Source organism: Micromesistius poutassou (genome assembly GCF_964030765.1).
Source record: "Micromesistius poutassou genome assembly, chromosome: 10".
Lineage (NCBI taxonomy): Eukaryota > Metazoa > Chordata > Actinopteri > Gadiformes > Gadidae > Micromesistius > Micromesistius poutassou.
The window spans coordinates 18,583,157-18,610,875 of record NC_140280.1 but is presented as its reverse complement, the minus strand read 5'-3'; the positions used below and the strand labels follow the sequence as shown (position 1 = coordinate 18,610,875).

General features: G+C 45.0%; 3 protein-coding genes across 6 annotated transcripts in view; 1 reads left to right on the top strand and 2 right to left on the bottom strand.

Annotated features, from left to right (window-relative positions):
• Positions 1-175: 175 nt before the first annotated feature.
• On the bottom strand, positions 176-9,333 carry mpzl1l (myelin protein zero-like 1 like). Its single transcript, XM_084474501.1, has 6 exons — positions 9,194-9,333; positions 6,584-6,750; positions 5,864-6,071; positions 4,046-4,175; positions 1,092-1,197; positions 176-388 (listed from the first exon to the last, which is right to left on the bottom strand). Exons 1-6 carry the CDS (start codon positions 9,264-9,266, stop codon positions 287-289), a joined length of 786 nt encoding a protein of 261 aa, XP_084330627.1. The 5' UTR covers positions 9,267-9,333; the 3' UTR covers positions 176-286.
• A 3,153-nt stretch (positions 9,334-12,486) lies between these two features.
• On the top strand, positions 12,487-22,263 carry gdpd4b (glycerophosphodiester phosphodiesterase domain containing 4b; the record flags this gene model as incomplete). Its single annotated transcript, XM_084474266.1, has 15 exons — positions 12,487-12,621; positions 12,908-13,011; positions 13,757-13,850; positions 14,555-14,614; positions 15,593-15,691; positions 16,024-16,117; positions 16,627-16,772; positions 17,854-17,936; positions 18,514-18,664; positions 19,557-19,784; positions 20,587-20,741; positions 20,950-21,097; positions 21,517-21,599; positions 21,905-21,978; positions 22,151-22,263. 15 exons carry the CDS (start codon positions 12,487-12,489, stop codon positions 22,261-22,263), a joined length of 1,767 nt encoding a protein of 588 aa, XP_084330392.1.
• A 2,515-nt stretch (positions 22,264-24,778) lies between these two features.
• myo7ab (myosin VIIAb) overlaps positions 24,779-27,719 on the bottom strand; it is a gene marked incomplete at both ends in the record, with an annotated part of 36,057 nt that continues 33,116 nt past the window's right edge. For 3 of the 4 annotated variants that reach the window (XM_084474162.1, XM_084474160.1, XM_084474161.1), the window contains 6 exons: positions 24,779-24,871; positions 25,119-25,238; positions 25,426-25,509; positions 25,736-25,852; positions 26,217-26,402; positions 27,057-27,163. In XM_084474162.1, coding sequence (XP_084330288.1) covers positions 24,779-24,871; positions 25,119-25,238; positions 25,426-25,509; positions 25,736-25,852; positions 26,217-26,402; positions 27,057-27,163 — 707 coding nt within the window. The remainder of the gene's footprint in view (positions 24,872-25,118; positions 25,239-25,425; positions 25,510-25,735; positions 25,853-26,216; positions 26,403-27,056; positions 27,164-27,719) is intronic. The other variant, XM_084474163.1, reaches the window with a different exon arrangement.

Below are 27,719 nucleotides of genomic sequence, written 5' to 3'. Positions count from 1 at the left end.
TAAAACACAGACACAATACATTAAAATCACATAGTGGCGTGAATCGGTTGAGGAGCAGCCCACTATGCCCACTCCCCCCCCCACCCTAACCTCCCTCCTAAACCTCTAAAGTAAAACTGCGTTGATACATTACCATTATTGAATAAAGTCACCCCCCCCCCCAACCACATTCCGAGGGGGGGACGGACGACATCTGTACCTCTCTCTCCTGTTGTTGTGATGTTTTGTAGCCATAGTATCCATTAAATCTATTGTCTTTTGGTCCATTTGGTGTTGTCATGTTTGTTTAGTTTTTCCGAATGTCGGCATAGACGACGGGCTCCAGCTTATGGAAGGAGTTGGGGCTTTTGATGCTGGAGTGATCCAACTGTGCATATATCACCGGGCCCTGTCAACAGAGAAGGAAGGCAGACGTTGGATAGGCGCAATGGAATCAGCGCAAACAAATATACACAAGATTCAGAAATAAAGTTGCACGTGATACCGTATTTTTTGTTTGTTTGTTGATTTAGTCCTTTTTTTCCTGTGCATGTCTTTCTAAATTGTTAAAATACAAATCCCATTACAATCCCAACATGCGAGACCCCTCAATAAATCGCCCATAAATGTGAGAAAAGTGACAGTAGTTCACTACCCTCCCAACCCCAATCAGCGTTCCTGAGATGTTGAATGTCTTCCTGGACAATGTCGCCACCGTGTGGTGGCATCATCACCTTGCAGTTGCAACGCTACCCTTACGTTTCAGCCGTTGGAAGGAGAGCAAGCGAGAGGGAGAGGGCGTGAGCGAGAGAGAGAGAGTGAGAGCACAATTTATACTGCTAACCAGAGTGCTAACCCACTTTTTAGTCCGCCGAGTCCAAGTCAAACCACAGGGGACCAATCAAAAACCGAGCCTGGTGATGGAGCTCGTCTTAATTTGCACAAATCGACACCGCCCCTCACCAGGCCCAATCAGATGTGCAACAGCCTACTGCAGATTAAGAGGATAGGCTCCCCTGAGGTTTGATGTCAGAACGAGGCTCTGGCTCTCTCTGGTGTGCTGAGGTTCTGGCCTCCTGTGAGGCGCCGCCGCGTGGGCTCTGAGCTCCTACCTGCACAGGGCCTGAGGGCCGGCCGCCCACCGAGCCCGCCACGCTGGACTCCACCTTCTTTCGGGGCCGCGGCGTGGGAGAACTCGTGCTCTCCACAGACGTGCATCTAGGTTAGGGTTTTGGGTTTTGGGTGGTGGTGGTTGTTGTTGTTGTTGTTTTGGGTGGTTGTGGTTGTGGTGGTTGTTTTGGTTTAGGTGGTGGTGGTTGTTTTGGTTTAGGTTGTTGTTGTCGTTGTTGTTGTCGTTTTGGGTGGTGGTGGTTAATGTTTTGGGTGGTGGTGGTTGTGGTTGTTTTGGGTGGTGGTGGTGGTTGTTTTGGGTGGTGGTGGTGGTGGTTGTTGATGTTTTGGGTGGTGGTGGTGGTTGTTGTTGTTTTGGGTGGTGGTGGTGGTGGTTGTTGATGTTTTGGGTGGTGGTGGTTGTTGTTGTTGTTTTGGGTGGTGGTGGTTGTTGTTGTTTTGGGTGGTGGTTGTTGTTTTGGGTGGTGGTGGTGGTTGTTGTTGTTTTGGGTGGTGGTGGTTGTTGTTTTGGGTGGTGGTGGTTGTTGTTTTGGGTGGTGGTGGTGGTTGTTGTTTTGGGTGGTGGTGGTGGTGGTTGTTGTTGTTTTGGGTGGTGGTGGTGGTGGTTGTTGTTGTTTTGGGTGGTGGTGGTGGTGGTTGTTGTTGTTTTGGGTGGTTGTGGTGGTGGTTGTTGTTGTTTTGGGTGGTGGTTGTTGTTTTGGGTGGTGGTGGTGGTTGTTGTTTTGGGTGGTGGTGGTGGTGGTTGTTGTTGTTTTGGGTGGTGGTGGTGGTTGTTGTTTTGGGTGGTTGTGGTTGTTGTTGTTTTGGGTGGTGGTGGTGGTTGTTGTTGTTTTGGGTGGTGGTGGTGGTTGTTGTCGTTTCGGGTGGTGGTGGTTGTTGATGTTTTGGGTGGTGGTTGTTGTTTTGGGTGGTGGTGGTGGTGGTTGTTTGGGTGGTGGTGTGTGGTCAGGGAAGTGGGTGTTTGTTGTTTTTATGTTGTCGCACAATGTCGACAGTGGCGTCAGCGGTTGGGGAGCACATACGAGTGGCAGGAAGACAAAGAAAAAACAAGAAAGGGACAAACAAATGGGAGACAGAAAATAAAAATAATGAGCGATAGGCATGTATGGACGAAGGGTGACAGCCCATAGTGAGCAGACAAACATACTGGCAGGAGCGGAGGGGACCAGGCAAAGGGGCACTTTGTAACACTTACACAAAGTGCCTTTGCCTTGGGGTCCACGATAGACAAGAATGCACTTTGCAACGCTCTGACAATGTATCACAGCAATTATGGAAGTGGAAGGACTCACCAACAGCATTATGAATAAATAATCTTAAATAACCGCATCTGTAATCAATTGAACCATATCTGTAAAATGAAATCCACTTTTAAAAAGCAGTTAACTGAGCAACCTTGAGTATAATCAAACACACAACTAATAGCCAGTTGTGTAATAGTACACAACTGGTTGTGTGCTGTACTGTTAATATGGCCTGCCAAATACCCCAAACAACATTCCAAAGTCATCCAAAAAATGATTTGGTAGTTTCCATGCCATTATGCATTAGGAATACAGCAAGTGTGCTGTTGCTAACTTGTGAGTCACACTGTATGGGAAGCCCACTTCCTCTGCGATTGCACAACAACCCATTAGGCAATAGTCTTGATCTGAAATGAAATCTCCCCAAAAAAAAAAAATCTCACACACACACACACGAAATTATTGGCAAAATGTGCTCTAACATACGTGTCCGTTAAGGTCATTGTTTTCTAATTAGGGCAAACAACCGTGGTCACGTGTGGCTGTTTCCTAACGCGTTGGCAGTTTGCTGATGAGGAACCGTGACTCATGTGCACATGGAGGAGGAGGAGGAGGCTCAGAAACGCGGGAAAAAGTCAGGTCATGAAAGGACACGTGGACATGAAATGACAGTTAGGAGTTAGTTCAAGAATGACTGATGCAGTGACAAGTGCAGCGTTTCCCCCTGGATTTTGAGCCACGGATGGAAGCATTTGCTTTTTTGCGGGGGAAACTCTGACCCGTCACAGTGGGTTTGAGAAGAGAAGAAAACCAGACAAGTTGTACGAGTAGAAAATGAAAAAAGAAAAAAACAAAACGATTTAGTAGTCAACATGCTGCAGCACGGTGTATGCGTGTACGGCGTGGGGAAGTAGGGTCGGGGGTATTGTTGATCAAAGCGCTCCCGGGGTGTGTTTCAAAAGTTATGTCACCAAGACAGCCGCTTATAGGGATAGGGTCTAACCGTCAGTGAAGAGTATAGTTAGTCGTGAACCCCTTTTTTTTTTACACCGTTTCTCAATGGCCACCTTGTTAATCCTTTCCGCAAGCGGAGGAGAGAGCGCACCGTGGCCTGCTACGCACACACTGGGGCAGAGAGGTTCAGCGTTGGGAGGTATCTTGTTATGATTCATAACAATTAGTACCCAGATCACATGATCCTTGAACAAGCCCCCCGAAGAGATTACTCCATTAACCCAAGCTTTCATGCAGGCGGGGTAAACGGTTGGCTTACTGTGTTAACGGGAGGGTTTGGTTAGGACAAGCCAGAAACACAGAGGCATTAAAAGGAGGAAGAGTCCGCCAAACAGGTTCCCCTGCAATCGCCCGAGGACCATCGTTGACTTGAAGTACAGGAGCCGAGTGGATCAACCGAGGAGGTCCAAAATGAACTGGGATCCACAGAGTGAGAACGGCCTCCTCGACCTCTTGTCGAGAGACACATGAGCGAACCCCCCCGCCACGGAGAGCATTACTGATGGATGGTATAGGATGTGTAGGAAACAGCAGAGACACCAAGGCATTTGGCTCCGACATCCCCCAAACCGATGTCCTCTCAAAAATCGGATTACACGTGCGTGTGTGTGTGTGTGTGTGTGTGTGTGTGTGTGTCTGTGTGCTGTAATGTCAAACGTAGAGGAAGCCGGGCCTACCCTTCGTAATCGTGTCGCGAGTGATGCCTCCTTATGATGAGGTAGGTAACCACGGCGATGAGGACGATCCCGATGACGGCGCCGCAAACCGCCCCCACGATGACCGCAGTGCTGTCCGGCGGGAGGGATTCTGGAGACAAGGTGGAGGCGCAAGACACAGACACACACAAACACACACACACACACATTAGAATGACAGAGAAAATGATTGAGGGAAAATATCGCCCAGCAAATACTTACAAATGATCTTTAGCATGCCGACCAGTGGCGGCTGGTGGTTTTTAATGTGAGGGAGGAAGGACTGCGCGCTTGGTTGCCATTGGCCTGCTTGCACTGTTAGTGGCGTATGGTGGCATAAGTATGTGAGACTCAAGTTGTTTCAGGGTGTTTTGGTGAATTACAAAATAACCGTTTGCACGATCGTTTGAGAACGAGGGAGGAGCTGAGTCTGACTGACTGACCCGACACGAACTGAATCAAGGAAAAGAATCATGAAATCCATCACTATAGCCCAGCTCAGTTTCGGCTCACGTTTCCACCACCGCTAGTACCCTTATGGTAGGGCGGGGTTTAAGCCGGACGGCGATAGCCACGGCAGTTACGTAAGCATCATGATCTCATAGCAGCCCGACACAGTGTAGCCTGCTAATAAATCCAAAGAAAAGAAGAATGCGCACAATGAACAAAGAGCAACAATGTAGGACGTCCAAGAAGGACGGCAAACTTTTGCTCAACATTTTCTTCAATAAACGAAGCTTTCGCCGTTGTCCAGAAATACCACGCGGGTACTGTGTTTGTTTGTTATTATCCCCCTGTCACACGGAAGTGATTCTGTCGACCAATCAACGGACGGCGCGTGAAGCTCAAACTCGCTGGCACCCTTTCAGGCGTCACAGTAAACCAACGGAGGAGTACTGCGACATGAGTACGGCTCAATATGGCTCAGTCCGGATCACGCCCACTTTTGGCGGTGGAAACGCGACCCCGTCCCACACCTTTGCAGACTGAACCGACCCGCACCCTCCGGTGGAAATGTGCCATTAGGAGTGGGCGTCAATGGAGGCTGAGGGAGGGATGGTCGGTGTGCTAATGTCCCTTTACCCAGGGAAACAAACATTAAATATACAAAGGCATTAAAGTAGTCATATTTAAGGGCATAAATTCATTTAATTCACAACGCTATCCTTACGTTAGCCGTTGGAAGGAGAGCAAGCGTGAGCGAGAGGGAGTGAGCGAGAGAGAGAGAGAGAGAGAGCAATCTATACTGCTAACCAGAGTGCTAACCCACTTTTTAGTCCGCCGAGTCCAAGTCAAAACACAGGGGACCAATCAAAAACCGAGCCTGGTGATGGAGCTCGTCTTCATTTGCACAAATCGACACCGCCCCTCACCAGGCCCAATCAGATGTGCAACAGCCTACTGCAGATTAAGAGGATAGGCTCCCCTGAGGTTTGATGTCAGAACGAGGCCTGGCTCTCTCTGGTGTGCTGAGGTTCTGGTTCAGGCACCGGTGTGTCAAAAAAAAATAAAAATAATAAAAATAAATATATATATATATATATATATATATATATATATATATATATATACACACACACACACACACACACACACACACACACACACACACACACACACACACACACACACACACACACACACACACACACACACACACACGTTAAGGAGGATCTTCCTCCCTCTCCTCACTGGAGAAGCCTCCACTGATTGCCGACCTATTACAAGATACCATTTCATTGATACAAAAAAAAAATCATATAAATCCACGTAGCCAAAAACAGGTGCTTTCCGGTTCACCTCTGGCGACGACCCTGAGCTCGGTGCGGCCCGGCGTGCCCGCCACATCGGGGGGGTTCTTGACGTCGCAGAAATAGGTGCCGTTGTCACTGAACCTGGCATTTAGCAGCTGTATGGAGGCGTCCTTCTTGTTGAGGTCCCCAATGAACTGCAGCCTGTCTTTGAAGGCCGCCACCGGGTAATTCTTCCCGTTGCTGAAGAACGTAATCTGCAGGGTTCGAAAGAGGGCATCGTGATTTACAGTCGAATCCTTGAAGAGAGTCCATATTTTATTTTACCTCATTTGAACTATGAACGCAAATTGTAGGTGTAGGCATAGAAGCTAATTTTTATGATGAACTTCTGTACTTGTCTTTGTGTTTTAGTTAACAGCTGTACCAATAGCGTGTCTTCGAAAAAAAGGATGACAAAGGGGCATGTTATCCCCACGGTTATGACCAAGCCCCACTTTGTGGGTTTGTTTTAGGCTAGTAGTATAATCTCTGTGGATGAGCGCGTTGATGAGCTATGATGTAATAACTGCACACACCGTGGTGTTTTACTGCAACCGGCCAAAACACCTGTTTTACACCTGTTCTTTCTAAATGAACAGTCTGATTCTAGTAACAGTAACACAATGGCACAGACATACTATGTGGAAGATTATGTAATGCATACTAAACGGTTTTAGGTTCACTGCCCCTTTGGCTTTATGCAGATTGGCCAGTGTGTGCCGCTTACTGTAGACGTCTCGTCAGAGCCCAGTTGCCGGATGTGCCAATGCACCGTGGCGCCGCTGCTCACCACCTCATTGGACTTGAAGAAACACTTCAGGACGCCCGTGGTGCCGTTCTCCACGATCACCTCCGCGGGCGCGCTTATGTCCACGGCTAATGTGGGCCGTGTGCCTGGGGGAAAAAAAAAAAAGGTATATGAAAAAGGTAACTGCAGGTTACCTGGTTGAGGTCAGTTCAGGGGCTGTTCTTGGTCTAGCCATGCATACAAATTAAGTCTGTCAATACCCACGGGATGTGAATGTTTGTGTTTATGTGTAGGTGGGAATAATAAGGAGGTTCTTATTTCTACGTCTTTCAAAGGTAGTAGTAGGTAAGGTAGCGCTAGTCGAGGATTTGTTCTTGTCATGTCTGCTTTTTATTAGGCTTTTTGGACATAGGAACCAGATTCCTGCGCTTCACAGCTGGACTTTTTGGTCCAGCTGGGCATTTTTGGGGTTGACTGTTTTGCAGGGCTAGAACGGCTGCTGTTCAATTCCCCCGAAGAAAAATGCACAGATCAGAATTTAAACAAAACAACAAAGACAACTTGAAAATGCTGTAGACATTGTTAGTGGGCATGGAATCGATGAAAACGAATGATGTGTTCAATTGTGCAGCACTTTACGTAACAGCTGGGGGAAGAAATACTATCAAGGATGTTGAAATATTGAGTATTGCTAGTAACGACGACCATAGAGGTTAATGTTATGGGAATGCAATCGACTGCACAACGTTGCACCATTAGACCACAACTTCCTTGACAAACTTCCTTCCTTGATCACTAAACCATTTTCTGATATAAAGCTATCCTATTCACAGACAGAACACTCTGGAGAAGGTGTGTCTATTTGTCTTGGTCAATGGGCTTTCACTCGTTTATAGTCAGGCGTTTAGAACTTTTGTCACATCCAGTAAAGCACACAACAACCTACGTTTTTTCTTCAGTGACTCATGTTAGTCATGTGTAGCTTTGTATCGTTGCAAAGCAAAACAAAAAAAATACCTGGGATAGTTCCAAGAGGAATAGTCACACAACAACTCCTCCCTACTCAGTTCTCAGTTCTGATTTGACTGTTGGACGGTGAAGGAAATGTTGAGAAGACCGTTGGATTTTCTGCAAGTGCAAACTTGCAGAAAATGATCCTTGTGTGGCAATAACGAAAGTAATGTATCTTTGCACAAGCAATGTTATTCTATTTTTAGCCAACCCACTTAAAATGTTAAGGAGTAACATTTGGCCACTTCTAATCCATTTACAGCACACTATCTTGTACTTATTATTAAATTATATTTGCTGCTTATCATTAAATAGCAGATGCAAATAGGATCAAAAAGCACACATTCATCCAAACCGGTTAAACCATGGTCAGGGACATCAGGGGAGGAGCTTATCCCAGTTGACATAGGGAGTAATGCAGGGAAACGCCCAAGATGAGCATCACTTCATTGCACACAAATATAACAGACACACTTGTATCCAAAAGCTATTTTGTCATACCTTTACATCAGCAAATAACAAAAAGAAAACCAAAAATAAATAAATTGTGCACTGAATTTTTGAATTTTAATTGAGACTGCAACATGTTCGCATAAATGGAGAGCTGTGAAAGCTTTGTTTGATTCAACTCCATGCAGCGTACGTCTGAATAAATATCCGTTCACTCTCTAACCGTGCAGCCATCAGAGTGCATTGATGACAATAGAAAGCAAAAGCAACGGATGGATCAACAGCACACCTTCCCCTCGACCAAAACCGGAAACAAACCTCCCATAGCGAACATGTTTTTATGTGGAATATGACTGCTCCTCTGAAGTATAAAACGTCAGGTGTTTAAGTCAGGAAAGGCTTTGTCACTTTGTATATGAAAAACTGATTTTGTAGCACTGCGAAGGGAAGACCACGACAGCAGATGGTTGCACAGATCCTATTCAGGGCACATCCTGTTGGTTATAAAACTGGGAGAAAAGACACAGCCCTAGTTTCCCTCGCTGCTCTTATCGTTAGTGGCAGGCTTCATAAAAACACGCCACATATGACCTGCTCCAAGGGACTCGAAAGCAGGATTTCTGTGCAACAAAATGATTCACAGTTAGTATTTAAGGGCTTGTCCACCCCGGTTATTAAATAATACCGCGGTCAATGTTTTTTTTATGAATGTTGACACGTTTCCTTGGCCAGAGGAGGGTGAATGGATGAACGATGTGTACCTCTGCCGTGCGCTCGCGGGGGGTTATCAGCCAGCCTTTTGTTTTGGTTGCTGATGGCTAGCTGCGTTACCAGAGCTAGCGTTAGCCTTCAGCTATCTGAAAATCTGGAGTCACAGACGACGTCCTAATGTAACATCGTTTTAGGATATCCGCAGAGAAAGGGCGTTCACTCGGTTGAATGCGTAAAATAGCGTGTTGCTTTGCCTTATCGACAACGCTGCCCGTTTACTGCTGAGTTTATCAAGCCGTTGACCAGTGGAAAAAAAAAAGCAAGATAACGTGTACGTTGCCTGGCTCACCGAAGATCCGACATGATACCTCATGAAACATTACTTGGATTATGGACAAGATTGCGGGCGCTACTTACCGAACACTGCACACAACGTAAATCCACTAAATAGAATGCCATTCCAAATGGCATTTAACCATTTTGGCTCCATAATTTTGTAAACACGGATAGCTCCACCACCCTCTTCTTTTTCCTTATATTCCTCCTGCCAGCAATCCAAAGTCAGGTCCTTCCTTCTTCTTATGACTTTAGCCTCACGACTGCGTTTAACTAATGCTGCCCTCTAGAGGTTCGTTTTATGAGTTGCAATCAACAGCGACCGCCGACTGGCAGCGTCACGTGCCAGCCCCGGGGACGTTATGTTTAGGAACCGTTCAATGTTCCTCGTAGAGTTAAGAATGTTGGCAACCGTTCAATGTTGCTTTTGCTGTGTTCTAAAGAAGCCTGTAGAGTTAAGTATGTTATCAACCGTTCAATGTTGGTTCTGCTGTGTTCAAAAAAGCCTTCTGGTGATGTGTTCATTACATTTGTGGTGATCAAGGTAGCACAATCTGGAGTCATACTATGCACACCTGCTCCACTGTTGCTTAAACCAATAATGGAAGCCAATTAATAGGCAATTGATTGTCTATGCTAATGGAAAGGTGCTATTCAAAATGAAGCATTGCATAGCAAACGGTTTAAAATGTTGCCCACAAAGGTCACGTCACATCACAATCATGTGAGGTCTTTAATAGTGTATTTCAGCATGCTGTCCTTTTGTCTTTTATAGCACCATTGCAACACAGATCCTGGGCATTTGTGTCAAACAAGGTGATGGAAATTAACTTTTATATGCCTTGTGAAATGTGCTATGCACTAGTATCAAGAAATGTAATTGTATTAAATGTATTTAAATATAATTTAGTTGTCAATAACGTCTTTTTTATCAGAATGTTCCAGAACAAGCAGGCAGCATGGACTGTGGTGTGTTCATGCTAATAGTAAGTGATAAAAAATAAGTGATCGGATTGTGCACCTCGGCATCAAACATAATAACATGGTTTATATGTACAGTAACAACTCTGTATCAACTCTGTTCTATCATATGAAAAGAATGTAAACCGTTGTTTATAATATGGATTACAGTACGCACTATACATGGCACTGGCCTGGACCTTTGACTTCACTCAGGTCAGCAATTTAAATCTGAAATTGTTAATGTGTGTACCAACAAACCCCTAGTTTCTATGGTAAAAGTTGAGGATTTTCATGTGTTAGATGCTTCATGAGAAGCATCTTGCTAACGTCAGCCCTATGACATTTCTACGTAACTGCAACGTTGCCGACCGCACAGCACTACAAAGAATAGTGAACTCTGCCCAGAGGACTATTGCCTGTCTACTCCCCCCCCCACCCCCCCCCCCCCCCCCCCATCCACAACACATACCATGACCGCTGCTTAAACAAAGCCAATCCATTGTCAGGGATGACACCCACCCAAACCATGGACTTTTCACCCTTCTCCCATCTGGCAAGCGATACAGGAGCCTGCGCTACCTCACCAGAAGTCACAAGTATAGCTTCTTTCCAGAGGCTGTATCACTGTGTTGAATAAACCCCCACCCCCCGTCTAGCACTGGATTCAATGGTTACCTGCTTACCCGTCAAATGGTTACCTGCTTACCCGTTGCATCTCACTTTCTGCAATGTTCACCTGTTTACTTATACTGCCTTGCACTGTATAACTGTTTACACCTATTACTGCACTGTCTAGCACTGGACTTTTAAATGACTACCTGCTTATCTGGTGCCGAGCAGACCGGCTTCCTCAAGTTCTGGACGGGGGGGAAAAGTAAATAAAATCACAGTGTTATTCAGTGGCATTCTAAAACTAGTGGGGTCAGGGTGCTGTGTGTCAGAGGAGAAGAGAGAGACAGAGCTTACCTTTGACCTTCCACTTCACCCTGTGCTCCCTCTGGTTGAAGTCGACGGGAGTGTCTAGTGGTTGATAAAGGGCGTGCTGGGGTAGGTCCCATTATATATCCGACGCTGTGTACATGCCTGAGACACACACAACACACACACACACACACACACACACACACACACCTATTACTGATCTTGCAAAAAGGGCACACGCTCGCTATATTTTATAAATTTGATTAATTATTTGCTTTGGAGAAAATGAAGAAAGGGAGAGCAGGGTAACGAGATAGAGGGAGGGGCGAGAGGAGAGGATGCTGCGGTGCGGACTAAAGCGGCGACTCACGTGGCCAAAGTGCCCCTTTCTGGAGCAGTTGTAGCAGTAGGCGGGCGTCCTGCCCTGGTCCTCTTCTTCAGAGTGCTGCGGAGAACCTTTCCTTGTCTGTAGTGAGCAGGGGAGAGAGACAGAGAGCAGGGGAGAGAGACAGAGAGTAGGGGAGAGAGAAGACGCATATGAATACAGCAGGTTAGCTGTCCCACAGCAGGTTAGCCCTCTGCCGCTGTCACCCGATAGCCTCTGTTAATATTTCACATCAATGACACACATCACATTGTGTGACGAACATCTGCTTTCTGAAAAAAAGGCCTACTAGTAAACTAGTAGGCCTACTAGTAAACTAGGCCTAGGCTATTCACATGAAATAAAACAAAACATTGAGACCATTCCACAAAGCACACAGGGTAATAACAAATTCAACCCATGGACTCGTGGTGAAACTGCAGAAGTCTCCACAAGTAACTTACAACTTGTAACTTGCAACTCACGTAACTTAGGGACTGTTTGTTATTCATTTTAAGACCCACCGGAGGGATTTGGACCTCTGATCACTTTATGCATCCCGGCGATATCATTTTATTTTGACATGACCCCGCAATCGACTTGGCAGAATTAATATGACCCCCCCCCCCCCCCCCCCCCCCCCCCCCCCGGTCAATTCATCATCAACTCAATATGTCACATCACAAATATTGAGTGACGAATGGTCAGTTATTAATATTTCACATCAATGACATTGTGTGGCGAACATCTGCTTTCTGAAAATAGGCTATTCACATGAAATAAAACAAAAAAACATCGAGACCATTCCACAAAGCACACTGGGTAATAACAAATGAACTCGTCACTGGACTCGCTTCCTGAGTCCTTGATTATTTTAGCAGGTATAGCCGAAGCTGACCATTTTTTTCTGTTTCTCAGACGAGCGTCAATTTGAGAGCTTTAACTACAACTACACGAACATTTGTAGCATCCCGTTCCGGTCGTTTGGTCGTGGCCGTGGAACGTGATCGCGTCGCCTAGCCTATTCTCCGCCTCTCAATCCTCGACAGTACACCTGGGAAGTAACTGCTGGTCAGAGTAAATGTAATAAAGCGTGTATGACGAGAGGACGAAGCAGAAGCGGCTCATGTCCCGCTCTTCGACCACCGTGTCCGGGATGATGCCCAACAGACTAGTCCGGTGCCTGGCAGGTCTCTATGGCTGTCAGTGGAAACGGTACCGGGGGACTCGCATGCAGCAAGGGGACTGTTGTTGCAACAAGGTAGGCTATGCACGGTTACAGCAACAACCCAAATAAAGTCTTTCTCAATGCCGTTATCTGTCCGGTTTGACAGAAAATCCGTTGATATACTTTATAGGATGGGTGCAAGTGTCGCGTAGTGACACTCGACGAATTCCAAGCTATCCCGTGGGTTCAATGGTCGTGGTCATGTAACTTAGGAGTGCAATAAAACCTCGTTACGATAGCACGAAGGCCTAGGCCTATGTAAACTGCATTTGATAATGAGAGAAGACAAACGTTATTTTCTTCTTGTTTGTGTGTACAGTTGGAAGGGGCCAGCTTTGCTCTACTTCTCACAGCCTTCTGCTTGACCCTGGTGTTTCTGTACTTTTGGAGCCAAGCACAGAACGACTACAATGATTTTGACTGGTGGGTCAATGTTAAATACCTCACAACCTAAAGCACCTGGGTGAGACACCCTTCACATGAACAATAGGCCCTGCTGCTTCCACAGCCAAGCCACTTTCGGCAAACAATAATATGGCAACAAACTAATCATTTGGGCATTTTAGGAGTAGGCTTCTTTACAGCAAACGGCGTGACAGCAACTATAAAAGTATTCTTAAAAAAAAAAAAAGATTGTTTAAAGAAAGTGCTTTAAAATGTCACTGTCAAATGTCAAATGACGCTCCAAGTAGGCTGATAAGCAAATAGCGGCCCCGGAGCTGGCCACTTGGTGGTGTGAAGGAGCGGATTTATCTCAGGGTAAGTAATTACCATATAACTCATGGTTCATTACTCATTTTTTGGCACTTTTGCCGAACAATGAGTAACCTAAACAATTTGAATAATGTACATCAGGCTACTGTACTGTTCTTTTTCACACAAAATCAACATTCAGTTAATGCGTTATGAAATACTCAAAGATGTGGTATGCATTTGTTTCTTTAATATGGCACACACACTCACGCACACACGCACGCGCGCGCGCACACACACACACACACACACACACACACACGTGGAAGGGCACAAATCTAATTTGTATTAATCTCTGTAAAGTGATCTGCTTCCAGGCTGGCCCTCGTCTCCCACTATATAGCGCCTCCTCCTCTTCTCTCTCTATAATTAATACTGAGAGTGTGTGTGTGTGTTTATTTGCTTGTGTGTGTAGGTTTAACTTTATGAACCTGGGCTTCTGGGTCCCGTGGTCCGTGGTGCTGCTGGTCGTCGCCGCATCCTTCTTCACGTACATGGCTGTGCTTATGGTATAAGTCTGAAAAAACAACATGATCTATTATTGTATTTAATTACCTTAAAGAGCTTTGCTACATTAGTAGTTAACAAAATAAATGTCAAAATAAAAGTGTGTGTTTGCGCTGTGGAATTCAAAGGCCGAAGCAGCATACCATACCTGGGTCATCCTTCCCTGTATCGTGTATGGAAGAAGTCACATCAGGTCATGTGAGAAGTTGTACTAAGCATGTGATCTGGGAACGTCGCTCAATGCCAAGCACAAATAGATGAAAAGCTCCATTGTTTAAAATTGTTCATCCATTCATTTTGGATTCGCCCTGGATACGTTCTAGCGTGTTGCGGTGACTGCGACTGGAGGCCTGGACTCTACTTTTGGTTATCCAGCCAGCACCCCATCACCGATTTAAAATGTTTTGCCTATATATATATGTATGTATGTATGTAAATGATGGCACCCATTGCACTCCTGACCATCCCTTGAAAGAGTTTTTTCTTGCTAGGGTGGGTGTCATAAATATTTTGCCTGTTAAGCCCCTTGAGACTGTACAGGTGATTAAGGGCTATACAAATAAAAATGAATTGAATTGAATGCAACAATTCAAGTGATCTAGTTTGAGAGAAGGGCAAAGCACCTCCATCAAGCTATCGCTGTATTATTGACTCTGTCTTGTCTTTGTGGGTGTGTTTGTGTGTGCTTTTCATCATATCCTCACAGCTGCTTGCCGTGTGTTTGCTATCTGAGGGCCAGAAACTCTACTTACACTGGAGTCACAAGGTAACTGCTGCGAAACCCGAGCATGCCTTTGGAGGAGACAAACTGACTCATTCAAGGCCTCCATGTGTTTTCACTCACCCGAACCCTATAGGGAGTGAGCATGTTGTTCTACTGTGTGACCCATGAGAGGAATCCCACAGTAGGGACACCACCTCCTAGGCATGACTTATCGTGAAATCATAGTAAAATAACACTAATAGTTCAACCTAAATTATGAGAAAATCTTTATTTTTTCGTTAAAACGGTTCTGTTTGGGTCTCACAAAGTGATGGTGAACATTTCCTTGTTATTTTTCATTTAAATCAATGTGGTTAAATGGGGGAAATTCTCTGTAATATACAAGAAATCAGCTTCTTCTGGCCTAAAACCTTTTTCAAGAGTGGTGGTTTTCTATTGGTTGCAAACTCTGCTCAAGAGAGTGAGCTGGGGTTTCAACAACGTTGGACAATGTTCGCATAATCCTATGGAACCCAAGGTGTTTGTTTTTTTAGTACCTTTAGAACTTTAACAACTGCTCAGAACACTTTTTTTTCAACTCGTACACAAATGTTAATAAGGGGGTTGACTTACCCTTTAAAAGTGACGTAGCAAGATTGAAGAGCTGTCAAGAGAAGGAGAGCAGATGAGAGCAAGATTTACGATACAAATTGTTCCCTGAACAAATCAGGAAAGCGATGCCCTGATTGGTCTGAAATAAGCTGTAAAATCATAATTTCTCATCCAGAGGCAGGCACGCAGTCAACCAGAACAGATGTTTAACAGATCATCTTACTCACTCACTGCAGACGGATGCTAAAGCATTTCTCACCAAGGACACACTGAAATCTTACCTACCTACCTTGCCAAAAGAAAATATTTAATTAGAAATGAAATAAAATAGTGACATTACGATCAGACATGTGCTGCGAATATTCTAGTTTTTAGGCAATCTTTCTGTCCAATCGAATCTCATGTCTACGGTCGACTTTTCCCCTGCAGATTGGAATTGGGGTGAGCCTAGTGTTCTCTGTGGGTGCTACCGCCGTGTTGACTGGCCTGTGGGGAGATGAGTGGGAGACACTTGTGCTCTCTTTCCAGGTGACACCTTAACCTTGATATTGTCTCACCTTTAAAGGCCCCCCTAACACACGCATGCACGATGCACGCACGCACTTACACAAACACAGACACCCCTATTCAATATTTTACCTTTGGCTGGACTGTTCACTGGAGTCAACTTGCTCATGCCAAGGCATCCAGACCAGAGCATCTTCCACCCACATATTGAGTGCAGCACGTTAATCCATCAATCAATATTTTTTTTACATTAAGTGATGATTCCTAACTGATGGTCCTCTGTGAAGTTGTAAATACAAATAGGCCCACCTTTCTTTCCTGAACTCTGGATATACGTCCCCCATCCCGAACAGGTGACTGCACCTTATTTGCACGTGGGGGGCGTTCTGTTGGCCACGGCCCTGGGCTGGCCAGTCGCTTTGCATTTCTTTTGCATGAACAGCAGAGGTGAGGCAATTGTTTCTCTGCTGCAACTTCATGCTGTATCCATAATGCATGCAGTTGGCTGTATTAAACACAAAAAAAGTACAGTGTTGAATGTTGGATGAATTGAATGTTTCCTTTGCTACTAGTAAATTCAAGAAGCCACTTTATAAATGATCCTTGCACTTCAAGATAGCTCGCTTCTTCCCTCCAATTACAATGTGTTAAGTTAGTCAGCATCTGCATTGCCACTGTAGCCACAAAATCTGGTACTGAGGCCGTGCAAATGCTTGGTTAATGCTCCCAGTTGGTTTTCCCCCCGATCATGCTCCGTCAACTCAACTACTTTGCTGTCAGGAAAGGTCCTACAACAAGAAATCATTTTTCATCAGTTGATGTTCTACTTTGACTCTGTTGTGTGTGTGTGTGTGTGTGTGTGTGTGTGTGTGTGTGTGTGTGTGTGTGTGTGTGTGTGTGTGTGTGTGTGTGTGTGTGTGTGTGTGTGTGTGTGTGTCCCCGTACCTCTGCTCCAGTCAGACGGGTCCTGGTGGTGGCCGTGTACCTGGGGGGTCTGGTTGCTCTTTACCTGTCTCCCCTGGGGATGTACTCCCCCTGCATCATGGAGAAGGGCACCCTGGGACCTGCTCCAGGCCTCATCGGTCACAGAGGCACACCCATGGTGAGCTAGCCAACCCTATTTGCTCCCGTTTCTAGCCTCTCGCCCTTTGCAAGGGGAGCAGACGATTTACATATACTTCAGATTAATATACCTTCCCCGCTGCTGCAGCAGGCTAACTCAATTCAAGAAAGGATTTGCCTTACATTGCAAAAGCTTACTACTTCGACTATCACCAGGATCATTGCTGATGATCAGGTTATATTTGCCAACTCAGCAGAGGAACTGCAGAGCGTACTCTCCATTTACGACAACACCTTTAAACTGTACGGAATGCAAATATCATATGATAAGACTGAAACAATGGTATTTAATGTTGCTGAGGGATTATTGGATACCAAAAGAGAAAAGGAGAAAAATATCAAAAACGTCCGGAGCTTTAAGTACCTGGGATATACCATCACGTCCCAGAAATGGAATTAACTGAAACATGTCCTATTGGACAAATGCATAAGGCTGGCTACTAGAGAGAAGTTTCTAACTAAGTGTGTCCGATCTCATCTCCTCTACAGAGTACAAACTCAGCAACGTTGAGGTCATATGGCACGGGTTTCTGAGAAAGAATGCTCCTAGTCGGAGTGACAGAAGAAAGAAAATTGACCCAAAAAAGTCAGAGGTGACCTGGACTGGAGTTTCAAGATCTCTAACGAACAGCTGCGTTATATAACTTACAGCATCCCAATACGTAACTTCCGCTACCTACAACATAAGTATGTAGGTCATGTACGCACTGGACAAAAGCAAACTACAGAAACAGGTTATATTGGACCTGAGGACACCTAGAAAGATTTGGACTTGGATAAAGAGACTGCTGGACGTCGATGTTCAGCAGGCCAGAAGGATGATGAAGAGAACAAGCGCCCCAAGGCCACTACTGCGCCTAGCGGGAAAATAGGATGATGATGATGATGATGATGATGATGATGAGGAAACTATCCAGGCCGTGCGTTTAATTAGTGCTAGGTAGTTTTACCCAAGAATATGGTACGCGTGGTATACGGCGTGGAGGGTATCTGTGTGTGCGTTCAGAAGAGACGCTATGTCCAATATGTTCAGCCTTTGCTTTTTGCTTTACCAACAACAGCTGGCTCCGGAAAACACGGCCATGTCCTTTGAGAAGGCGGTGGAGGCAGGGAGCCTGGGCCTGGAGGCAGACGTCACGATAAGGTGAGCCTGTACTCGCGGAGGGGTTTCGGATTTATTTATTACGATTTAGTGGCTTGTCTCGGCGATGTGGTTACACTTTTATCCAAAGCAAATTTCTGTGAATTTTGAAGTGACATGCATACATTTTTTGCATTAGGCTACATGCATGTCACCGTGGAGCAGGTAGGGGTTAGGTGTCTTGGTCAAGCTCTCTTTGCCCTTCAGCTTCAAGCTGAATTTGCCAATCAATCGAAATTACATGAAAGCACCAAACCCATGACCAAATAAGAATAATTAAACCTCAACTGTAAGGTCATCCTCTCTGGTCAGCTGCGTGTGTTTGTGTTTGTGTATATGTGTGTGTGTGTGTGTGTGTGCGAATGCTAATGAAGAAAGAAAGAAAGAAAATCAAATCAATTCATGTCTGCTCCTGCTCTAATATTCTTCAGTGATGTTTGATTTAAAAAAAAAGACCTTTGAAAGAAAGACAACAACTCAACGGGTTTAGACACATTTCTGGCTACACAAGCGCATGGCTCTTCGATTGGTTGATAAATGGCTTCTTCATGCTACCCTTTCTTCCATTACCCCATCGCAGCTACGACGGGGTGCCCTTCCTCATGCATGACGTCACTCTGCTGAGGACCACCAACATCCAGGAGGTTTTCCCCGACCGCACGCACGCCCCCGCGGCCCTGTTCTCCTGGGCCGAACTGGAGAGCCTCAACGCTGGAGCCTGGTTCCTCTCAGTCAGTCGCCGACTCCTTCCTCTCTGGGGTAGCCAATGAAAGCTCGGCAGAACCGATGCCTGAACTGAACTGAATGTATTAAAATTCAAAAGTCGTTGCAATGTTTGAGAGCTGGTTAGAAGCAATAGGACAATAATACATTTCTCTGGTGTAAATAAATGTTTTCTTGCTAGTATGTTCATACTTTATTTTGCAATGCTTTCACTCTTGTGGGTGTTAGGGTTAGGTTATTACACCAAATGTGCGTGAAACATCAGTTTTTTTTGGAGGCGTTTTGTAATTTTGAACCCTCATGAAGTCATGCACTCATGCACCTCAGAAACAAACGAGACAACAAGTCCCCCCCCGTATGCTGGAATAAAAATAAATTATAGCGTGCATCCCAAGGGACACAAAGGATTCTTGTCAGTACATGAGCACACCCTCGCTGCACTATAAGGTCAGAGGTCACAGACATGTTAGCCCTAATCTCCAATGAGCTGATTTGTAAACTGTTTCCTTATTTCTAATTCAGCAGTCCAACTATGTTGTAACAGAATTTCTGGGGGGGGGGACAGAACAGTAGACGGAAGGAGAGTTAGGCCTTGTTTCCTGTTTTGTTCCTGAGATATTTGACCGAAGAGAAAATGATTTGCACAAGAAGACAATGTGAAGTGGATTTCTACAGTGGCATTGCTACACACTTTTGATTTGTAACCTTTACATGCACTTTTATGACAGTTTACTATACTGACCGAGTTTGTGTTCTCTGTTAATAGTAAATTACGCGCTTGCAGATCCCATCCTCCAGCAACATGATTGGTCGAAACAAATATGAAGCGATTACTATTTCCTGGGAAAATGTCCTATTTTCCCACAATTATAAATAACTGTTCACCGTTTATTTTCGTAGCACAATCCTTTCGGCACGGTGGCGTCGCTGGGCGCGGCGGACCGCGAGCGAGCGGGGAACCAGTCGGTGTGCAGCCTGCGGACCCTCCTGGAGCTGGCTGCAGCCCAGCGGGACACTCTGGTGATCTTTGACCTCTACCGACCTCCCAGAGGTCACCCGTACCGGGACAGCTGGATCCAGCGTACCCTTGAGGTCATCCACAACGAGTCGTCCATACGGTCACAGCAGGTGGGAGGGGAATTAACTTAAATGAACTTCAAAACTTGGTTGAAAAAGGGTGTTGTTTTGTTAGCTCATTTCGATCAGAATCCTAAGTTCAAATGAATTGACCGAAAAACACAAAGAAAAACGGGAGAGAGGCCACACAAGGGATGCTACATGCAGCAGAGAAAAGTCTACTCCAATAGAACAAAGTTAACATTCCTGTTTCATTCAATCGATCAATCAATCAATTTATTATTTAAAGTGCAGTCTCACCATCGAAATGTTCTCTAGATAAAAAATAACATCATGCCTGCTATTCGGTTAAGTCTTCAGTAGCAATATAAGCATGGTCTATTTGAAGTTGTTTTTTTAACATGCATTTAACATATGACCACACGAGAGGATCACAATGTGTGTGTGTGTGTGTGTGTGTGTGTGTGTGTGTGTGTATGTATGTGTGTGTATCTGTGTTTGTGGCCGTGTGTGTGTGTGTGTGTGTATGCATGAGTGTGTATCTGTGTTTGTGTGCGCGTGTGTGTGTGTGTGTGTGTGTGTGTATGTATGTGTGTGTATCTGTGTTTGTGGCCGTGTGTGTGTGTGTGTGGGTGTATGCATGAGTGTGTATCTGTGTTTGTGTGCGCGCGTGTGTGTGTGTGTGTGTGTGTGTGTGTGTGTGTGTGTGTATGCATGCATGCATGTGTGTGTGTGTGTGTGTGTGTGTGTGTGTGTGTGTGTATGCATGCATGTGTGTGTGTGTGTGTGTGTGTGTGTGTGTGTATGCATGCATGCGTGTGTGTGTGTGTGTGTGTGTGCATGTGTGGCCCAGGTACTATGGCTGCCCCCAGACTTGCGGGCTGTGGTGCAGGAGATAGACCCCGAGCTCCAGCAGACGTCCAGCTGGCTCCCCCTAGAGGAGCTCCGGCGCAACCGCATCGTCAAAGTCAACCTGCACTACAGTGACATGTCCACCGAGCTCATCGGGTACGCCCATGGCTCTGTGCGCACGCACGTACCCAGCCCAATGCATTTCCGATTAACACTTTTGTTCTAGTATTACATTAAGAGTACTAGAGAAAGGAAATGGCGCTATGTATTCACACACAGTGGCCTCTCACTCACGCACAAACACACGCAAATTGAAATGTAAAAAATTTTAAAAGAAGCGTAAAATGGACACTGTCTGGCGCAGGTTGTATGCAGCGGCGAACATCACCACCAACCTTTACGTGATCACCCAGCCGTGGCTCTACTCTCTGGCTTGGTGTGCCGGCGTGCACTCAGTCACCACCAATGCCCCGCACCTCCTGAGCGCACTGCAAACACCGCTGTTCCTCATGGTGGGAAACGCATTGTGTGTGTGTGTGTGTGTGTGTGTGTGTGTGTGCTTAGTAGTCACCCTTAAGGGAATGAGATAATTTGGCTGTATGGGCTTTAAAGATAAGACACTTTGAAAGACCCCTATTGGTGTGATGTTGATTAGCCATCAGTAAATAGGGGTACATTGTTGGCTTGTTATTGCTGAACAACATCGCTGCTGGTGGTCAAATAAGGAATAAGGGAGGCAGTTCTCTTAATATTAATACATCGTCCGCCATACTCTTTTAACCTTAACCTTTAACCTCTCCCCATCTCCCTCTCTTACACTGTCTCTCTCTCTCTCTCTCTCTCTCTCTCTCTCTCTCTCTCTCTCTCTCTCTCTCTCTCTCTCTCTCTCCCCATCTCTCTCTCTCTCTCTCTCCCCATCTCCCTCTCTTAGACTCCAGGCGAGTACAACGTGATGTGGATCCTGACCGATGTAGCTTCCTTCATACTGGTTCTTCTCCTCTTCTTTTTCCATTGGTGAGAGGCCGACACACTGGAAACAAGTGGTTTAGTTTATAAGTAAACAAAGCAGCTGGTCCTATAAGATCCTATAAATATGATATCATGATAATCTTAACCTCTTCATCCCGAGAGGAACCGTATCCAGGCCACGCCCCTCCCAAATGCAAAGTCGTCTTAAGGCATTTTAACACCTTGACAACAGTCATGTGACACCCCTATAACGATTAGATTCTCAACTCTTAGTCGATCGTAACCATTGTTAACTAACCCTAACCAGGGAAAGGTATAATTATTATTTGATTGTTTTTTTTTACTCAAAGGTGGCGTGAGCAGAGTCTGGCCTGCAGTAAATCTGCCCTGGAGGAACCGGGCACCTACAGGAAGTTCAGAACAGGTGATCCCCCCCCGAGGGCCCCTAAAGGCATTCTACACTTGAGGCCCACTATAGCCAAAGCCTGGACTGGCTCATCCCTTCAGAATTCACCAGTTCTCATATCTATACATTTCAATCTCTTTATAAATCTTATTTTTTTTTTTTTTTTAAGCTAAACTCTCCCTTGGAACAGAGATGAGTGACGTGTGGTCCGTCCCCACCAGCCCCGCCCACAGAGAGCAACGCAGCGGCGCACTGACGTCATCGCCGGGCCGGCCAGCGCCGGGGGAAGGAGTGTACGGCTGATCCCCGACTCGCACAACTGCCGATGTTGGGCGTGGACCGAACACAGCAGCCTCAGATTAGTAGCAGTTTGGCATTGACTCCCAGGCTGAACGTTTCTGGGTTCGATCCCCGACGTCTGCAGTGAGATGCCTTGCTTGAACACCTGCTTGTTCATAACCTGTATCTCAATAGATTAACTGTGAATCGCGCTGGAAGACCATCTGCTAAAATGGCAAAAAAAACAAGCAACATTAAATGATAAAAAAAAAATTGCAAATCATCTCATGGTGCAGTGGGTGTCCTCTAGCAGCCAGGCCCAACCCTTCAAAGACCTGATAGACATTATAGTGTGATGCTCTTCCGTTCACATTGTCTTTTATCCAAAGTGACTTGAGGGTCAGAACACTCGAAGCATACGATCAGGATTGTGGAAACTAGTGCCTGATGACCACGTTTCTAAAAACAACAATAGAGACATAAGGAGTGATTCAATAGAGAAATACAGAAAATCATCAGGGTGCATTAAAAATATGTCATGATCTCTTTTGCTAAATCAACTATCAGATGTAAAACAGCAGGTTTTTTTGTTGTTTGAAATTTGAGGAAATCCGAATATAATTGATTTGATTCCTCCATGCTGCCTTGGTGTAGACAGTTGGCTTGATTCTAGAAAGCCCCTGGGAAACATCTGTTTGGATGATTTGATTGATGACTCTGGATTTGCTGTTTTTAGTACAGTTTAACAAAAGGAGATTGAGTATATTATATTATATATAATACATCTTTTAATTTTCTGTTTTTTTTGTTCTAATTAGAATGTCAGTGCTCATTACAGCCACATGACATGACACAACATAAGAATATATATTTCTATTCAACGAAATATGTAGAGCACAATATATTGTATATGAGATATGCTTACAGAATGTATACATATATGAGTCAAATGCAATACTTAATGTGAATAGTTGTGGAATATGAATTTATTGGTTGCTTTTTGTGCCACTGAATTACTTTGTATAATACAAGATTTATTTTGTTATGAGTAGCCATTTCCTAATTGTAAACTAACTCCCATCTCTCATTCTATCCATCTCTTTTTCACAATATATCTCTCTTTTGCTACCTATGTTTTTATAACTGTTGAACAACTTGAAGGAAATGTGTTTATGGTAAAACACATTAGAATACTAAAACGTTTCAAATAACAGGTTTCTTTACATTTCTGGTCTAAATGCTATTCAATGCCTTAAATGCCTTGGTCATACAACCAAGACACAAACCAGTGTTTTAAACACCTCAAACCTAGAGTTGATTTGACAGTGTTACTATACATAACTATATTTGTTAATAGTTACACAACTGTAAATAAATATAATCATTGTCTAAATAATCATCTAGTACCATCTGGATTTTTCTTCTTTTTCAAAGGGCAAAGAGTAACATGAATTAGTAATAGCATTGTTAGCTATGTATTTATGGCAAGGTGAAATAATTGTATTTAAAAAAGCATCAACAACAAGATTCATGTAGATGTATTCTAAACTGCTAGTATTCCCACGAGAGCATCAAATTTATGTTAAAAGCTTGACATTTACCGAAAAACAACAACCTACCAACCCATCCAAACGGTTCGAGCAGCATTCTACCTGGTTGAGTGGAACATGTGACTGACTCTGTTGCTAATGAGGTCATACTCGCCTTGATGAGATAATCCCCATCGCATTATAAGGCAAAGTAAGATGCTGCCGCCACCAGCTCTGTTCTGTCAATACGAGTTACCTTACAAAGTGTTCTAGATTGAAATTATCCGATTAATTGAGTGTCCTATGCAGTCTACACAAGCCTCCAATCTCGAAGCGCAAGTTTTTGATATGTTTTGCAAGGAAACAAATATTGACATTGACATGAACAACGAATTGCCTCACCAAACCACCATCAACCTCATCAGCACAGACGCATAACTTGAGTAATACCCTTGGACAGACCCCCTGTCACCCCTTTTCAGTACGTTGAGTAGGTACATTGTGTTTGATCATAAAGACCAACGAAATATGAAATTCCAAATGAACGTGCATCCCCAAAACTTCATTTTAAAAACACCAGGGGGTGCACTGATGGTTGGTACTCAAACAAACACCTCTCATGTCTCACTCTCTATCAGGTGAACTCTCTATCTGCTGTGACAAGGCAGCAAAGAGGCAGAGCGATGGGCGAAACGAAAAGATTCAAATAAAAGGCAGGAGGTGATTTTTTTTTCTTCTTCTACTTTTTTTTGTTTTCAGACAGGACTTGCGCCTGCTGTGAAACTTTGAAAACATTTCAGCAGCGCAGTAAAAAAAAAAAAACAACAGCCATCAAGATGTTGCTGTCGTCTCACTGAGCTCACACACCGCGCGCAGTGTGTGTCCCCGTGTGTGCGTGTCCATGTGCGGGGTCCACCACGGCGCACAACGGTTGGGATGGGAGAGGACGCGGTGATGACACCGGAGACAAAGACAGGACAGAGACGCCACAGAGCAGCGGGTCCATGGTTCTACTTGCTGTTGCCACGGGAACTGTGCTGTTTGGTCATGGTTGTTAGCATCTGACTGATGTAAGAGGTCAGGAGGTCGTCCATCTTGTAGCCCTGGGAGAGAAGAAATATGTTTGAAGAGTATCCGGCAGTCGGGCCCACACCCTCATTATAACACACTGTAAGGCACAATACATTTCATATCCTTCTATCGATAGGCCTGAATGATGCATCAGTTCTGTGTCTGCCTCCGTCTTGTTGCCGTTAGATGAAGCCATTGATAGCCAGCCCACATATAATGTCATTTGAAGTAACATGTTGACACGTGATTATACATGTCATGATATTCAATAGGATTTACCAGGGAGGTTTCACACAGTAACTTGCTGCCGCGGACCAGGTTGCCGATGGTGATGTGGAAGTAGGTGTTTCCACTGCTCCAGTTGGAGATCTTGGTGAAGGGGTGGGTGATCAGAATGTCCTGTTGAACAATACGAATACAGAAATAACAAGTTAGTATAGAAATGTCATGCTTACAGACAGTCTTTCACTGTATATTCAAGTGAGAAAAAGGTGTACTTCTAATCAAATGGTGTATTTGTGCCTATCCAAATGGTCTACTTATAGACCATTATTTTATTTTATACCTATATAAAATGGAGACCCACCTTTGACTTTGGATCGATGAGACTGACCCCGTGTTTGTTGATGGCTATCAGGAGGGTCTCTGGGTAATTTGGATCTGTGGTTTGCTGCAGAGAACAACATGGGACCACTTCATCAATCACCACCAATACAGACAGACAGATGGGCAGACAGGCTGACAAAGAGATTGACACGGAAACGGACAGACAGATAGAGAGACAGACAAGACAGGTGGACAAAGATGGACAGAGGGACAGATATACAGACAGACAGACTGCGAGATGGCTAGACAGAGACAGACGGAGAGAGAGCCGGACGGACAAACTTCTGTACCTTGACTTCAAAGAAGGCTGAGCCGAAGGTAGGCCACTTGTAGATGATTTTAAGGAAGGAGAGTTTGGCCTCTTCCCGAGTCTTCCCAGAGAGCTTGTTAAACAATGCCATGATGGCCTGGTGCAAAAGCAAACACAGACAGGAAAGTGATGGAGGAGGCAGTCAATTATCCGAGATGGAATACTCCACTCACTGGGAAATTGCGTGCTGAAATTAACCCTTATTATGCATAATGGGTGCACTGCACCCATTATTATCTACTATCCATGCAACTATCAACTAATGTATGAAAGGTATTTCAGCAGCGTAATTATAGGAGTTTAGTTCGTGATTCATGATTTTGCATCCCTTAAAACATGCTCGTAGGGAAGCTGTCTAGGTTAACTTGATTTAGACCAGTTTGGATCCAAACAGAATACATCTATACACCCTCCACAACACACTAGGGCCATCCTTGTTTCTCTGTGGACGTTCAACCCACCCTCTTCCACTCCTCGGGCTGCAGCAGCCTCATCTGGTCCTGGGGAAGCAGCTCTTTGAGGACCTTGGAAAGGTTGGCGAGGTGGGACTTGTCGTCTTCGTACTTCACCCTGTAGATGAGCGCGGCCAGCTGCTGCACCTCGTCGCGAGAGCAGCGGTGGTAGCCCCGCAGGTACTTGGGCAGCTCCTACGCACACCATGGAGGGGAGGCGGGCGTCACGGAGGAGGGAGCTGTGGTTTTGTGTGTGTGTGTGTGTGTGTGCATTTGTGTGTTAGTGTGTGTCTGCGTGTGTGTGTGTGTGTGTGTGTGTGTGTGTGTGTGTGTGCGTGTGTGTGTGTGTGTGTGTGTGTGTGTGTGTGTGTGTGTGCGTGTGTGTGTGTGTGTGTGTGTGTGTGTGTGCTTAAGTGGTGTGAATGAATAAATTAATAAGGATATTGCGATATGGAGGACTACAATCAGCCTACTAGAGAGTTGACTTAATCAACTCTCAATCAAAACTGTGCAGCTCCCAAGATGTGAAATGGAAACTTGTTTTTATGTTCAATGACAGCTTAGATAAATACATGCGAGAATGGATCACCACAATTGTGCATTAAAAATAGAAAATGACATGACAATGACAGGACAGGGAAATTACTATTAAAAGTTACTATTAAAATATTTAGGGGACTTTAATCCATAGCAATTTACTGGTTATTATTTCCAGGATACATGTGATGACGATGCAGGTAGGGGTTCGGCCAACGTGCTTCAGGACTGCAGAGATTGGGTTTCAAACCCAGGACCCTTTGGCTGGGAGTCAGACACTCTAACCCCAGCACTACCACTACTACCACTTACTTGGTAGTAATGGAAGACAGAGTCGGCCATGGCATCCTTTCCTGGCACCATGTTGGTCCACAGCTTCTTCATGAAGAACACCTGGTAGGTCAGTGAAGGCACTACACCTTCACACACAAGGGAACAAGACTTGTGTTTACTATATATACTATTGAGTAATTTAGCAGAGGCTTTAATCCAAACGGTGCATTTAGATACAGGTCTTTGGGTAGCAGGTAAGGGTTAAAGGTCCTATGGCATGAGAATTTCACTTTATGAGGTTTTCTAACATTAAGTTGAGTTCCCCTAGCCTCCCTATGGTCCCCCAATAGCTAAAAATTGCGTTAGGTGTAAACCGAGAAGTAGGTATCTTGCTCCGCCTTAGAAAAAAGGATTGCTGAAACGCTTCGATTTGCGAGCGGGCCCCATGTGATGTCATATGGGGCCCGCCAGCCCCGGGGCGGCCAGCGTTCAGCGGGGCTCCGATGGACAATCCTGGGCAACAATCCTTTTCTCCTCCATGTCGCGGTTCCCAATTCCTTCCCAACCAACCCGACGCAGACAACCCCGGGCAACAATTGCGGGCAACAATTCCTTTCTCCTCCATTTCGCGGTTCAGTCTGTACTTAATATTGACGTGGAAGTGGAAGAACCAGAGACGTCTGAGAACTCATAAAATATCAT